The sequence below is a fragment of the Dermacentor silvarum genome, chromosome 7 (genome assembly GCF_013339745.2).
Source record: "Dermacentor silvarum isolate Dsil-2018 chromosome 7, BIME_Dsil_1.4, whole genome shotgun sequence".
Lineage (NCBI taxonomy): Eukaryota > Metazoa > Arthropoda > Arachnida > Ixodida > Ixodidae > Dermacentor > Dermacentor silvarum.
In genome coordinates this window covers 4,877,221-4,891,772 of record NC_051160.1, presented here as the reverse complement: position 1 = coordinate 4,891,772, position 14,552 = coordinate 4,877,221, and the positions used below count along the sequence as shown (strand labels likewise).

General features: G+C 48.1%; 1 protein-coding gene across 4 annotated transcripts in view; it reads left to right on the top strand.

Moving 5' to 3' along the window:
- LOC119457470 (protein trachealess-like) overlaps positions 1-14,552 on the top strand; it is a 405,858-nt gene that overhangs the window by 377,832 nt on the left and 13,474 nt on the right. For all 4 annotated transcript variants that reach the window (XM_037719036.2, XM_037719037.2, XM_037719038.2 and 1 more), the window contains 5 exons: positions 3,752-3,841; positions 5,163-5,447; positions 5,940-6,243; positions 7,649-7,796; positions 12,861-12,979. In XM_037719036.2, coding sequence (XP_037574964.1) covers positions 3,752-3,841; positions 5,163-5,447; positions 5,940-6,243; positions 7,649-7,796; positions 12,861-12,979 — 946 coding nt within the window. The remainder of the gene's footprint in view (positions 1-3,751; positions 3,842-5,162; positions 5,448-5,939; positions 6,244-7,648; positions 7,797-12,860; positions 12,980-14,552) is intronic.

Sequence of the window (14,552 nt, the reverse complement as noted above, 5' to 3'; positions counted from 1 at the left end):
AAAAACTATTCTAAATATTAAAATAAACTATACCATTTTATGATAGGAAGAGTAATTTTGACTTTCGTGGTTTTGCGTTTAATTGCAATTAAGATGTTATTCTGTTAGCAGCAAGCGATTTATTGCGCCTAATTTTGAGTAACCAACTTGACGTGCCTTCACCAGCCAAGCTAATCCACGTTAGGCCTACGAGCAATGGAATCGACAATCGAATTCAGAATCAGCTGCGTCTAATGAATCAATCTTCATTACACACGTTAGTTGAGAGAAAGCGATAACCGCAGACACTTCTCCTAGCTTAGGAACTTCACGCGTTACCACGAATCAAGCCGACTTTGGTACTCGGAGAGCCGCCGCTTCGATGGGTGCCGCCATGTTTGTTGACGCAAAACTTTTGGGGCTGCTTTTGGGGCTCCCGCTAAATCGGCGAAATAGCGTGCCCGACGCAAAACCCAAACGCAGTTAGCGTCTCGCGCATGCGCAGTGGTGTCGACGCTATTTCTTTGGGGCCCCAAAACGTTTGGGGCCCCTATTCTAAAACTCTCTATTATTCGGTGAAAGCAATCACTGGCTAAAGGTAAAACAAAGCATGCATGGCGGTATTGCTTCGGCCCAAACACGCCCACGTAAAGGAACGTGACTCGTTTCTCTGTCACGTGTTTGATTCGTCGGAACTACACACGTAGCGCAGGAGACAACGCAACGCGCATTCATATCCGACTGTTGTCGTTACGTATACCGTCTGTGAACAACGTAGCTCGCTGCAGTTTAAGCTCTCCCAGTTTCGCTCCTGCAGCACCGAACTTTGTGAGTTGGTGTACGCACACTGACTCACGTTTCTAGATCTCGTCGTACTGCTTTTGGCGTGTTTGTATATGCAGGTTTCTCGAGAATACTTACAGGACGTTCGTCTTCCTCTTTATTTCTTTTAGCTTGTTTCTAAGCTACGCATACGTACTTGTGCTTTCTCGAAGCGACTCCGCGCCACCGGGATTCTCGTTGTCTCTGTGTCGCATTGTAAGACTGCTTCGCACCGAATGTCGCATTCAGACGGCGTACACATGCCTCTCTGCAAAAGCGTATCCCGTCGGCGATTTATTCTCAGTATCTTCCTTGCCTAGCGCTTCGCCACTGACGCCGGAGCGGTATAGCTGGAGGGAAGGATAACGCTGAACGAAGTTATTCTAACGTTGGTTTCCTTCTATTTATTTATTTTTTTACTTCTTGTATACGTTATATTTTATGTTTTGAACTCCAGGCCTGAAAAATCCAGATTTATTCTGTATTCAACAGAGGCGCGACTGGGATAGTAATTGTGTCCATACTGTTCCTAGTCGAAAAAAAATTGTATTTATTTTCGTTACAAAGACACAAAGACTGGGCTGCAAAAAAGCAAAAAACTGCGCTGAAGAGACTTGGGTTTATATTCCACGGAAAGCCTTTTTTCAAAGAAAGTATAATACCGTGAATAAACATCTTGTGTCAATATAATATGGGAGGAAGAATATGAATGTATGAATAATGAAATATGCTGGAGTGATATAGCAATAAACAAAAGTAAGCCAAACATGAGAGTGACAGCAACAAACAATAAATCTTAAAGGAACAATAAATACAAACAGCAACGAAATTTACACTGGTTAAGTATTCTTTCAAAACTCATATCGGCTATGTTCGCGGTAATATATTGATTACTATAGAAGAGCAAATGAAGGCCAAACCTCCATTTTTTTACATGTTTGTGCCAAACACTCAGTACAGTTATAAGTGAATGTGACGTCACGGATTTCAAAGGTTTTTTTTTTTCTAGTTTGTCATATTTGGGCCGATGTGCCGCAGTTTTCGAAACTTGGTAAATTGAGTATTTAGCTTTTTCGGAATACGATGGAGTCCATCTGCACCATAAGAGATTAACTGGTACCGAGCAGGCGCCGTCGAAATCCGTGTCGCCATTGCAGCTTGGTGCGGGCAGTTCAAGGCGGCGTCGGCAACCGCTCTTTTTTTTTTTTCGGTCTTTCTGTATGGTTTATAAAACCTCCTCTCAACGTCAAGAGTAGCTTTTTTGAATACTCTAGAAATAGAATTTTCAAATACAGTGCAACCTTTTTTCTCTTGAGCGTCCCTTTAACAAATGTGTCGGTCGCCGTGTTTTCGGCAACCAGCATTGCGAGAAAGCTAGCTCGGCACTAGAGGAAGATTCAGCTTGGGGCCAACTGCGAACGCAGAAATGCTCTCTTAAGACAACCGCTGGACCGATTTGAATAAATTTGCTACTTGTGAGAGGGAAAATTAATATTTAGAAACTGCAGGAAGCAATAGTTTACTTGACACCTCATATATATTTCTCAATGCCAACAATCACTACGTTTTAAAAAAAATTGAAGTACGAGGTTTACATAACTATATCTCTGCACCAAAAGCAGTTATCGCTGTAAACTGCGATAACTTATATATTAGCTTGATATAGTAGATGGGAAATTTATGTGAAAAAAATATAACTTATACATTCTTTTGATATTTAGGTTGTGAAAGCTTACGTGTAATTGATACATTGCTTACGAGGGTTCAGGAGAAGTCATATTCATACATTTGTAGTGTATTTGAGAGTGGTGCAAAATACATCAGCGTTGTAGACTTTAAATGACTTACTAGGTGCAGTTTTCATAATTCTGATATCTTTATTACTGAGTTACAGTCCAAAACGGTTCATGAATTTTTAATTTTTTTCCTTTCATTTTTGCAATTTTAAAATTGCAAAAAAAAAAAAAAAAAACCTTGCACTCGGCCGCGCAACGCTTGAAACAGCGAAGCTGGGCGATCGTAGCCCAGCATTTTCCGGAACTGCGCACGAACTTTTCATCTTATTACCCACGATGATGATAATTTCTCTTCGCGCGTCTCGGACTTACGGCCGTCACTGCGCGTTGCATAGCGCAGCTTGCAACACCGACACCGCGTTCCAGGAGAACTGGGGCGGTATTCTGTAAGAGTCTACCTAGTGGACTGTCCATTTCGGCTGTCGCTGATTGGCCGCTGCTTGATGTGCAGCAAGGAGACTGGCTCGCACCTTCCTGCACATCAAACAGCAGCCAATCAGCGACAACCGAAATGGACAGTCCACTAGGTAGACTCTTACAGAATACCACCCTTGCTCTGTGAATGCGTCTCTCTCTCGCTCTCATAGCGCGCAAAACCTCGTCACCTCGCAGAGCTCGAGCGTACGAACGCGCCAGTTGTGGACGAAGACGACGATGCTCGAACGCAATCATATGGTTTGCATAAATGCATGTTCTGCAAGCGTGGCTGTATAGTTTTTTTTTTTTTTTTTTTTTGGGACCTGGGGTGCGCGCGTTCGAATCCCACCACAAATTACGGCTGGCTTAAACAGCTTCGCTGTCAAAAATGTTTGCGCCCTAAATAAAGTCTGCTTTCGACAATCACTGAAGTATAACTTTTTTTTTCTTTTAAATGCAACAAAACTCGTCAAATTCGGCGCTCTGGATGCAGAGCAGACCGATTTCTCTCTTTCCATTTGTTTAGATAGGAGCTCCCGAGCTAAACCTTCCTCTTAAGGACCCATAGCATTGGAGCAGTACTCCTACCATTTGATTAACATAGTCGTGCAAAAAAAAATAAAAATAACAATGTCTGTGGTGTCTTTCATGGCACCAAAGCGGTACTGTTGCTTCGTAGCTCGCGTAACCCTTTGTAATAACGTCGTCTTTCTTTGTTTAATTTTTCCTCTTTGCAGTCACTAGATGGTTTTACCTTTGCGCTGGGAGCAGATGGCCGCTTTTTGTACATTTCGGAAACTGTGTCCATCTACCTTGGGCTGTCTCAGGTAAGAAAAAAAAGCAAACTCGCAGTTCATTATGCTACAACTGAGCTACTGTAATGCGATATCACCATCAGTGTCCGGTCCACCCACGCATTGGATTACACTGCCTCCGTGATTCGTCTATGTTACAAACTATATTAAAACCCATGGGAGAACACATATCCTGCATTGATATCAGGATTGGTCCGCCTGATTACAGAGCCTGCAGCATCGGCCCGCCTTTATTTTGCGTTGAAACTATCGAAGAAGGCCCGTGAGTGACCTGTATAAGGAAATCGCATTAAAGAAGCTTGGTCATCCGAAGTCATAGCACTCCTGAATTAACGATGCTCGAATAGATTATGTTTGCAAAATAAACGGCAGACAATAGGAAAACGCCTACTTTTCTTTACGCTGTGTGCGATCCTTCATACGTAATACACACGAAACTGCGGCTCCGTAAGGCGCCGGCGTCAGAGATGTACGCAGACGAAAAGCTTCGTAAGCGACTTGCTTGTCTAATGAGCTGTGGAGGCGTACGAAGGTACGTGTTGATAAGTACTAGACACTTCAGCGAAGAGGCTAACACGTAGGGCTAGAGAAATAACGTGCACCCCGTGGAGGTCAGCACACTTCTTGCAACGCTGCCTCAGTTCTAACTCCAGCAAGAATTCATTTATCTGCGGCACTGTGCATCAATGCCCAGGCTTGGCGACACCCATAAAGAAACTTGCCTCTCTAACCGAGATGAATCGATCACTGGTTAAATTCGGTACCTTTCAAATGTCTTAAAATATCTTGTGGAATCATAAGGGACTGAGAATACTTTGTCATTAAATACCGTATTGTCTGGATAGTCTTCGGCACTGCAAAGTTTATGTAGCGCGTCAAGACTGCGATTTGGGCGAGCTGGTCGAAGTTCATGGCGTAAAATGATATGCATGGGAAGAGCATAGGTGGGCTGTGGTTAGCGGAAAGAAGTACGAACACAGGCGCTGACTACCAACTGAGTTTTATTGGTCAAAGATACTATATATAGGGACAAAAATGTGATATGGTTATCGAACACAATATTGCGGACACGTGGCAATATATAGAGCTTCTCGTGTGGTATGATTGTGGTGTTTGCTGAGGGATTGCCCTGTAAAATATTATGAAATTTTTGTCCAAACATCCTTAGAAAATAAAGAGCGAGAGGTACAGCAACAGACGGCTGTAGGTTTTCATGCACAGTCGCTTTCCTTTCTCAGATTACTACAGAACTTGAGGAATCGTAAAGGCTTATATAGTATACGACCACCAAAACGTTCTTTGGATAGCGGACGCTGCGATGACATCCCCGCAGGTGGAGATGACGGGCAGCAGCGTGTTCGACTACGTGCACCACCAGGACCATGCCGAGCTGGCCGAGCAGCTGGGCATCAACCTGTCGCAGTCGGTGTCCTCGCCGTCGGGCGGCTCGGGTGGTTCGGACGACGGCTCGTCGACGCCAAACTCGCTGGACAGGCCAGCCCCCGTGATGACTCTCAGTAGCAGCGCAGCCTACAAGGGTCTTGAAAGGTCCTTCTGCGTACGCATGAAGTCTACTCTTACGAAGCGAGGCTGCCACTTCAAGTCTTCCGGATACAGGGTCAGTATATACCACCCGTACCACATACACATGGAACAATCACATAAAGTCGAGGGAACCATATGAGGGTGACGTTTTTCGACAAGATTCATAATCGTAATAAACAAAATGGAACTGAAAGTTGAAGAAAGCATTGCTTCAGTGTCTTTTGGCTTCTTATGATTATTACTAAAAGCATATTCCCTCGGTTTTCCTGGTGATTGTCGTTCACAGCGTCAGATGGGAGAATCCAAAACGTTTTCTTTTTTTTAAAGCAAAAGTTTTTTTGCATACCTCTATGCGATTGACGTGTCATCGTCGTCTCTGTCTCACCGAGTAGAAGCTGTCGCTACTCTAGCCACAATGCTGTTGATATCAGAGATACGATCACTTTGGCGAGGTTTCGCGTGGCTCGGCGGAAGGTGCATGGGCGTGTACGCGGCTGGCAGCGTTTCTGGCGCTGTGATGTCATCATATTTCGTTCACACTTTCTTTAAACGAACAAACGTGCAGGTGGTTTTGGTCCTGTGCCACCTGCGGCCCCAGTACTCGTTCTCGCCCGGCCGCTCCAAGCAGCCGCCGCAGATCCTGGGCATGGTGGCGATGGCGATCGCGCTGCCGCCGCCCTCGGTCAACGAGGTGCGCCTCGAATGCGACATGTTCGTCACGCGGCTGGGCTTCGACTTCCGCATCGCCCACTGCGAGCCCCGCGTCGCCGACCTGCTCGACTACAGCCCCGAGGACCTGGCCGGCCGGAACCTGTACGCCCTAGTGCACGGGCAGGACGTGCAGAAACTGAGAAAGTGTCACGTGGACCGTGAGTCGACCGTCTTGCATCCGCGTCGCACGCTGTGCTCGTTCAGTGCCTCCTCTATTATAGAGGAGGCACTGGCTCGTTCTACTGAAAGAGTAAGCAATAGGTGGTGCCCAAATCCACGCCCTATTGACGGCGTCGTCAGGATAACAGATGCAGATATCGAAGGCGATGCTTTTGCCAGATGCATGCGGCGTTAGAAGTTTTGGGAGCCGGAAACACGTCATAGACGTCAGGTTTTGGACACCACCTATGACGCCACATAGATAAGCGTGCCATGAGCAACAGACTGTTTTGTCGTAGCTTTACACTCACAAAAGCTCCCTGTTTTCAAGTTTATCTAGTAAGAAAATTGAGTGCCTAGTTTCACGAACAGTCGCCTGCACTGACTTGTTCCTGACTTGGAACATCTCTTTTCCGCCTGGACTATCGAGGTGTGGAGAAACTCTGTTGTACCGTCTGTGGCTTCGTATCGTGCTTACCGAGTCATAATCCTTCCTTAGTGGAATGGCTCAGAGTCCTATACTGTAAGAAAAAAAGTCACTCTTCAGAGCTTAGCTTGTCACCGAAGAATAGTCGTACCTTGCGTGTCTTTCCTTACGCTGCGCACCCAATACTTTCAGGTCACGGACGGCATGTTGGGGGCGTAGTATTAACGAAAAAGAATGCACACAAGATAAATGACGATACTTATTCGGGGATAAGGTAGGCCCCAAAGCGTAGAAATGTTTTTCACACTACCTGTGACAAATGCGGTTGTAATGAAACCACCGCACGTCGGTGTACCTGCCCACGGAAAGGCAGGGGATGTGTATCGCGCTAGAGACGCTGGATGGAGGGCCACGGTCAGGGCAAAATGTGTTATGGCAGTGTTGACAACAGACGTATGCGCTAAAGGCAGCTAGAGCGCTAGTTCGCTTCTTGCGGTGTACGGGCCGGCGAGATAGACTGTGAGAGTGACACTTGTGCCGCCTCAGAATTTCGTGCGGCGATTTATGCTTCCTTACTCACCTTTCTTCCTTTTTATCTATTTAAATTCCCTCCCCCTTACAGGGTAGTAAACTGGACTTCCTTTTTTCTGGTTAACGTCACTGCCTTTCCTCCGTTTCTTTTTCTGTCTCCGAATAGCTGCTATGCTTTACCATGATTGCGTTTAATGCAACGAATTTTGTTCAGTTAGGTTTCGTGATTAGCCTGGTGAGATTATTTCTGCGTTAAAATTAGTAAATATGAGTTGGCGTCCAGCTTAACGCCTTCCTCTAAACCGCGTGAGGTGCCTCAATCATCTTATATCAGTATACAGTGGCGCCAGTGTCTTCCCGCTGTCCTTACATCTGCGCCCAGCGTGCGCTCTGGGACGTGCGTGTCGGGTGCATAATGACGACGCCTCCTCCTCACCGCCACGCAGTGATGAACAAGGGCCAAGTGATGAGCGGCTATTACCGGATCATGAACAAGAACGGCGGCTTCACCTGGATGCAGACCTGTGCCACAGTCATCTGCAACAACAAGAACTCCGAGGAGCAGAGCATCATCTGCGTAAACTACGTCCTCAGGTACGTGTACACTCTAAAAAATTCTACCCCCTTAGGGATGCTAGTCTGTCCAACGGCTGTCACCCTTACATTTAAGGTTACAAAATTGCTTATTGTATACGACAGCGAGCTCGAAGTGGACCTGCAACGGGAGAAGGCGTAATTGAAAAGTGTGTATCTCTACGTGCCCACCGAAATATTTGACAGGAGAGTGATATAGATATTGAAGTTTACTTCATGCAGTTTTTCTGTCGCACTTATACTTGCTACAAAATCTCGTCAGAAAAAAGAAAACGGTTCAATCTAACCCTTAAAGGCTCATTCACACTAGGCCGGCACCACACCGATTTTGGTCTGCCGACTGTTGGCGACAGCGTTCCCTTCCTTTAAACCGTTGGCAACAGCGTTTTCCGACCTGTGAGCTGCTGTCGCCAACAGTCGGCATACCAAAATCGGTGTCGTGTCGGCCTAGTGTGAATGAGCCTTTAAAGGAAGCTTTAGATCGGAAGCTCCTATCAAAATAGAGAAATCATTTTTCTCGGCAACCAATACACCGAACTTGATGAGATCTGTTGAAAAAAAAATACAACCTAGCGACTGTTTCAAGCGAGTTTTTGACTTAGACCTCCTATTTTTTTAATAAAATCTTTTGAAAATAAAATTACAATAAGTTAAACCTGGATATAACGAAATTGACAAATTCCCGAGAAACTTCGTTATCAAGAGGATTTCGTTATATGCAGGTTCGGGACGAAAATTCGAAAAAGAAACGCTTACCGTATTTACTCGATTCTAACGCGCCCTCGATTGTAACGCGCGCCCGTTTTCCGTTTTCGTCGAAGCACTCATCCTTGGAATGTCACACCAGGTACCGGATGCGTGAACGCGTGTCGTTTCGCACAAGCGCGAGGCATCGGAAACGAAGAGCGAGCGTCACGATGGCGTCGTAGCGTCGTATAGTGTTACAGTAGAACCCCGCTGTTATGTTGATGGGTGCTGCGTTTTCCCGGCTGTTACGTCGTTTACGGCCGGTCCCGGCACAGCTCCCATAGAACTCAATGCATTGGTAACCCCGCTGTTGCGTCGCAACTGTGGGACCGGTCCCCTATCATACTGTGAACTGCCACCCCGCGCCTGGCCGAGCGACCATTTTTACTTTTCATGTCGCTTGGCTTGGTGGCTTGACGATCGCATTGGCCGCCCAAAGTGTCGGGGGCGATAACTATGACGTATTTTCGGTTTCCGCCAGCAAAAGTATGGCTCTTGAGATCCGTATTTGCTATCTAAAGATGGTGTCTATGACGCGTTGTGGCCCTAAAATTGGTTTTGGTTCATAGATGTTCCGTATAAAGTCCAAGGGCGATAACGCAGTCGCCGCGCGCCGTATGCTGTATGTGCGAGTGAAAAATGTCACAGCTTCGCCCTAAGGGCGAAGCAATGAATGCGATAGCAACACAGCAATGTCATACGAAGTAAGGTGAGCGGCTTTGGTAGCAATATGAATTGTAGTAAACATGAGCTGATTAAGTAAGCAGGTGTGCTGCGGCGTAAGTAGACCGACATGAAGAGAGACTCGATGACCACGAGAAGGCGCGTGTGAAACGGTGGTGTTGATGAGAAGCGCTTCCCGTGGGCAGCGCGTGCGAAGGACACACCTGTAGCGCTGCACTGCCGACCCGGGCAGCATTGCATGTGTAGCGTGCGTTGGAAAATGTGGCCCGCCTATTACTAACTGATTGAACAAGCGTGGTGTGAGCGCGCACAAACAAACATGAATAGATCACACTGAATGACTGCAGACAACGACTGTCAAAACGCTGGCAGCAAGCGCATACGCCGCAGCGGGCGAGGTACGTGCGGTCTATCGCTTCAACGGAAACTGAGCGGCTAATGCACAGCGCATACGAAGGTCAGAGCCGTGTGGAGATAAGAGACGGTGCGGGCGAGCGACGAGCGCGGTTGTTGGCAGAGTAGAAGTGCCTCCCCCCCCCCCCCCCCCCCCCGCTCCCTCCGGCGCTGGCTTCCCGCTTCTTTGCTTGCCCGTGGGAGATTGAGTTCGTTCGCTCTCCGTGATAGCGCGCGTCCCCGCACGCTTCCGCTCAGGCATACGGCGCGCGGCGAAGATTTTATCTATACGGAACCTCACGGCGACGGCGACGCCGACGGCAGAAATCCGGTTGAAGTGTTCAAGTAATTGCTATCGCAATAAAACGTACGAGGGGAACCGACGACCGTGTCGAAATCTCGCGCGCGCAAGCAAGAAAAAGTTGTCGCAGTTTCGCCTGAAAGGCGAAGCATCAATTGCGATAGCAAACTTGTAGAGAGCTATACGGAGTAATGATATTAGCTTTATCAGCTGTATAAACTTGGACATGCAGCAGCATCGGCAACACGCAGAACTGTTGTCGACGCCATCGGCGTTTTGCCCGCGTTCGCTCAAAATGCGTGCGGCGTTGGTGACTGTGATATCAATAGGCACTTCGTGCCGCAGCTAAACGTCGCCTCCCTTCCCTCCCCCTCCCCCACGGCCTCTCGCGCGTCGGAAGAAGGCGCGTTTGCTCTACATATATGGTGATTGTAAAGGAGAAAAGAGACGCCTACTTCTGCAGCCCTTGCGAGCACGGCGCAGAACGCGCGTTTGTTCTCCGCCGTGCGTTCACTCCCCGTGAAAGACGCGCCCCTCGCGCCCTTTCACTCGCACATACAGCGTTCGGCGCGCGGCGACGATTTCTTCTCCAAATGACGTCATACGGAACCTCACGGCGACGTCGACGGCGACGGCAGAAATCTGCTTTTGAGTGTCCATATAATTGCTATCGCAATAAAAGCAGGGAGGAAGCACGCCTCCTTCCGTTGCGCTCGAGGCACCGGCGAGGGAGCGAGGCGGGAGGGATAGCGGGCGGCGTTGTACTGTACTCTGGCATCTACTGCGTACTGCGCGGCGGCGCGCGGTCGCGCTGGTCGTATCTTGAAAGCGATCTGCGTTGGGGGCACAGTTATACTCAGTGTAGGTGTGTCGGCGGCTCGTAGCTTTGTGCGTGGTGTGTGTTCTGGGCGCTCAGTTTGCGTTGAAGCGATAGACAACAGCACGAAGGTCACTTCGCTCGCTTCTGCAGCGGCGCTTCCACACGCCGCCAGCGTTTGACAGCGCATGTCCGCGCTCATCGAGTGTGATTTGTCACAGCGTCTGCCAGCGCGTCGGCAACATCAACTGGAAAAGGAGAGTACAACTACTACTACTACTGGTGTTTATTATACATAAGGAAGAGACGCTTAATTCTGCAGCCCATCAGGGAGCACGGCGCAGGGAAAAGGAGAGTGCCGGCTTGGCGGGCTAGGCCAGCTGCAGCAAGCGGCAGGATCAGGTTTGAATGGGGAAAGGTCAGGCCCGCGGATGCAAGATCGCCGGGTCGAGGGATGCAGGCCCGCCTCGCACACGCTCGCACGCACGCATACGTGCGCTCGCTTCGCATTCCGTCGCGGCGGAGAAGGTGCTTCCGGTTGCTGCTCGTGCAAAAGTTACAAAATTTCGGGCGAAATCTGTAGGTTGTCGGCGGGGAAAATTCGTTATCTCGAGGGGGTCTCCCGCTGCCACTTCGTTACGTAGAGGTCTCAAATACGTGTGCTTCTATGGAGTAACGGCGGGGAATAGAAAAACTTCGTTATATCCAGGAACTCGTTATATAGAGGTTAGTTATAAGCAGGTTTAACTGATATTTTTAAAAAATTATTAAAAAAATAAAGCTATCCATTTTACAACTCTAAATCAGCGATGAAAAGCGATATCACAATACTGTAAACTGCACCTAATAATACATCTAAAGTGGACAAAAGTGATGTATTATACACCGCTCTGAAATAAACTGCTATTATGTGGTTAAAACTTTGGCGAATCTTTGTAAACATTGTAACAAAGTCACGTAAGCTGTAAATTCATATACCAAAATTGTCCGCGTGAGATGATGTAACGGATGCAGTTCACAGAACTGCAATATCTGTTTTTGGTGCAGAGTTATGGATTTGCAAATTTCATGCTTCTATTTTTTTAAGCTTATCGGTTTCCGACAATCTATGTAAACAATTTTAGGCCCTATATCGGAATCTTGCTTCCCACAATCATTAACATTTAACTTTCTCTCCTGAATGCAACAAATTTCATTCAAAACTCTTCAGGGGTTGTCTCACAAAAGCATTTCTGCGTTTTATATGTATTTGAATAGGGTAATTGGAGTTGGCGTTGAGCTCAAGCTACCTCTTATGTTACCGATGGAGTAAATCAAGCACCATTTATACACCCATAAGGGTGCTACAATTTTTAATGTCTGCCGTTTTCTGAAAGAATGACGAAGGGATAGGAAGGTTAGTAGGTGTTAGTAATGGTGCACATGGCAGAACGATTCACGGAAATATTCTATATTATTATGCAATATAGAATATTGTGCGAATATTGTGCATTATGCGAGGCACTCACGGCCAGCTGCATATGTGTTTATCTGCAAATTACAAGGCAATCTTTGTCCCCGGCTGGGTTCGAACTCATGACTATACGATCGCGAACCAGGTGTTCTAGACGCTGCACCGTGGCATTAAAGGGCCGGCATAGTAGGAGCCGTTATGCATTACTTTGGTTTCGCCTTGGAAACATTAAAACGCCATGCGCAACAGTGAAAAAGAATATTTCTTTGTATGAGCAACAAAATTAACCGTGCGACGAATGCTAAACTTGAAATACTTGTCACCGGATAACGCTCGTTAGATGATCGAATAAGCTTGAAACACTTGTAAGCGAACGAGCAGGGATTCAGCTGAGCTATGCATATTTTTTTTGTAAGTCGACAGGCTTATGTGGCTGCAGGCAACCGTAAACTGGCATAACTACAAGTTTCTCGTATCTCATCGTCCTCATAAATGCTCTTCCCTGGTAAGCAGTCTGGTTTGCTACCAGCGTAGGGCCTAGTCAAAATTCCCACATTTCATTTTGCTCTCTCGCTCTCTCTCGAAAAATATGTAAGCATAATATTGTGATGCAACACCGCTTTCTAATTTCGTTTACTGATTCCCTCTCGATTTCTCTTCCGTGCGCAGTGGCGTGGAGTATGAGCACTGCGTGATGGACTGCAGCCAGATGCGCGGCTTGGGCGACATCAAGCCCGACGATCCGAGCAATTCCGAGAGGGGATCCACGCCGGACAACGAACCACGAGGTGAGAGATTCAAGTTCCCTCATCCCTTCGACCTACTTCTACTGTAGAACTATCCTTATCACCACACCATTTCCTTCATGCTGTGGGTTAAGATACTTTGTCTGGGGAAAAAAAGAATTTTAAAAACATTCGTGGGGCCGCAATATTCATATGGGGACGGATTACCTGCGATGCTGTTTAGGCTGCATACATTATGAAATCATAAATTTATTTCATACGGCACCACATTACGCCAACACAAGCGCCGCCGCGCTCACTGCGCCGCCCATGCATCTGCCGCAACCGCTGGTGCCAGCAGCGCCGGCACCTCCGACGCGCGTGACGTTATAACCACAGAAGCGCAGGCCACGTGCACAGGTGCCGTCGCCACACTCGTTCTCTCTCTCCCACTGCTCGTCTCCATTGCTGCAGCGCCGTCGCCACACTCTTCCCCCCTCTCCCCTACCCGCCACCATTCCAGCAGCGCTGACACCCCCGACGTGCGTGACATTATAACCACAGAAGCGTAGGCCACATGCACAGGCGCCGTCACCACGCTCTTTCCCCCTCCCCTACCCATCACCATTCCAGCAGCGCCAGCACCCCCGACGCGCGTGACGTAATCACCACAGAAGCGTAGGCACGTGCACAGGCGCCGTCGCCACGCGCTTTCCCCCTACCTGTCTCCATTGCTGCAGCACTGTCGCCACATTCTTTCTCCCTCACCCCTACCTGTCTCCACTGCTGCAGCGCCGTCGCCGCACTTTGCCCCTCTCTCTCCTACACGTCTCCATTCCAGCAGCGCTGGCATCTCTGACGTGTTACGTTATAACCACAGAAACGTAAGTCACGTGCACAAGCGCCGTTGCCACACTTTTCCCCCTCTCCCCCTACCGTCTCTATTACAGCAGCGCTGTTGCCACACTCTTTCCCCCTCTCCCCAGGAACACACGTGACGTTATAACCACAGAAGCGTAGGCCACGTACACAGGCGCCGGCGCCACACCCTTTCCCCCTCACTCCTACCTGTCTCCATTGCTGCAGCGCCGTCGCCGCATTCTTTCCCCCTCTACCCTACCCGTCTCCATTCCAGCAGCGCCGGCACCCCCCGCGCGTGGCGTTATAACCACAGAAGCGCAGGCAAGTGCACAATAGTCTCCATTTCTGTCCAATTGTATCGTCTCCATTCCTGTCCACGATACGATGCAAGCCACCCAGGGTACCCCCTCTGGGAGCGCATGCGAGGGATGCATATGGGGACTAGAGGTAAAGAGCTTCGCCGTAAAAAATGAAAGGCTAAAAGAAGCTATGGGCTGTTCGCACGAAACTGAGACCAAAAAGGCTTTCGATAGCAAGTTCAGGTGCCACTTGCATGCGGTGTCGCTGACACGTCTGCTCATCAATCACCGCTTCAGGTGCACATAAAAAAAAATCCATGATAAAGTAAATTTACTGTGCGCATGCTCAATTGTTTGTGCGTGACCCCTTTATTTCTTGCCATCCTTTGTTTCTTTATGGAACACATCGTCAAAGGTGACAATGCGTTCCAGTATATTATATGTTTGTCTGTCGTAAGAAGAAAATCAGTTGTTAG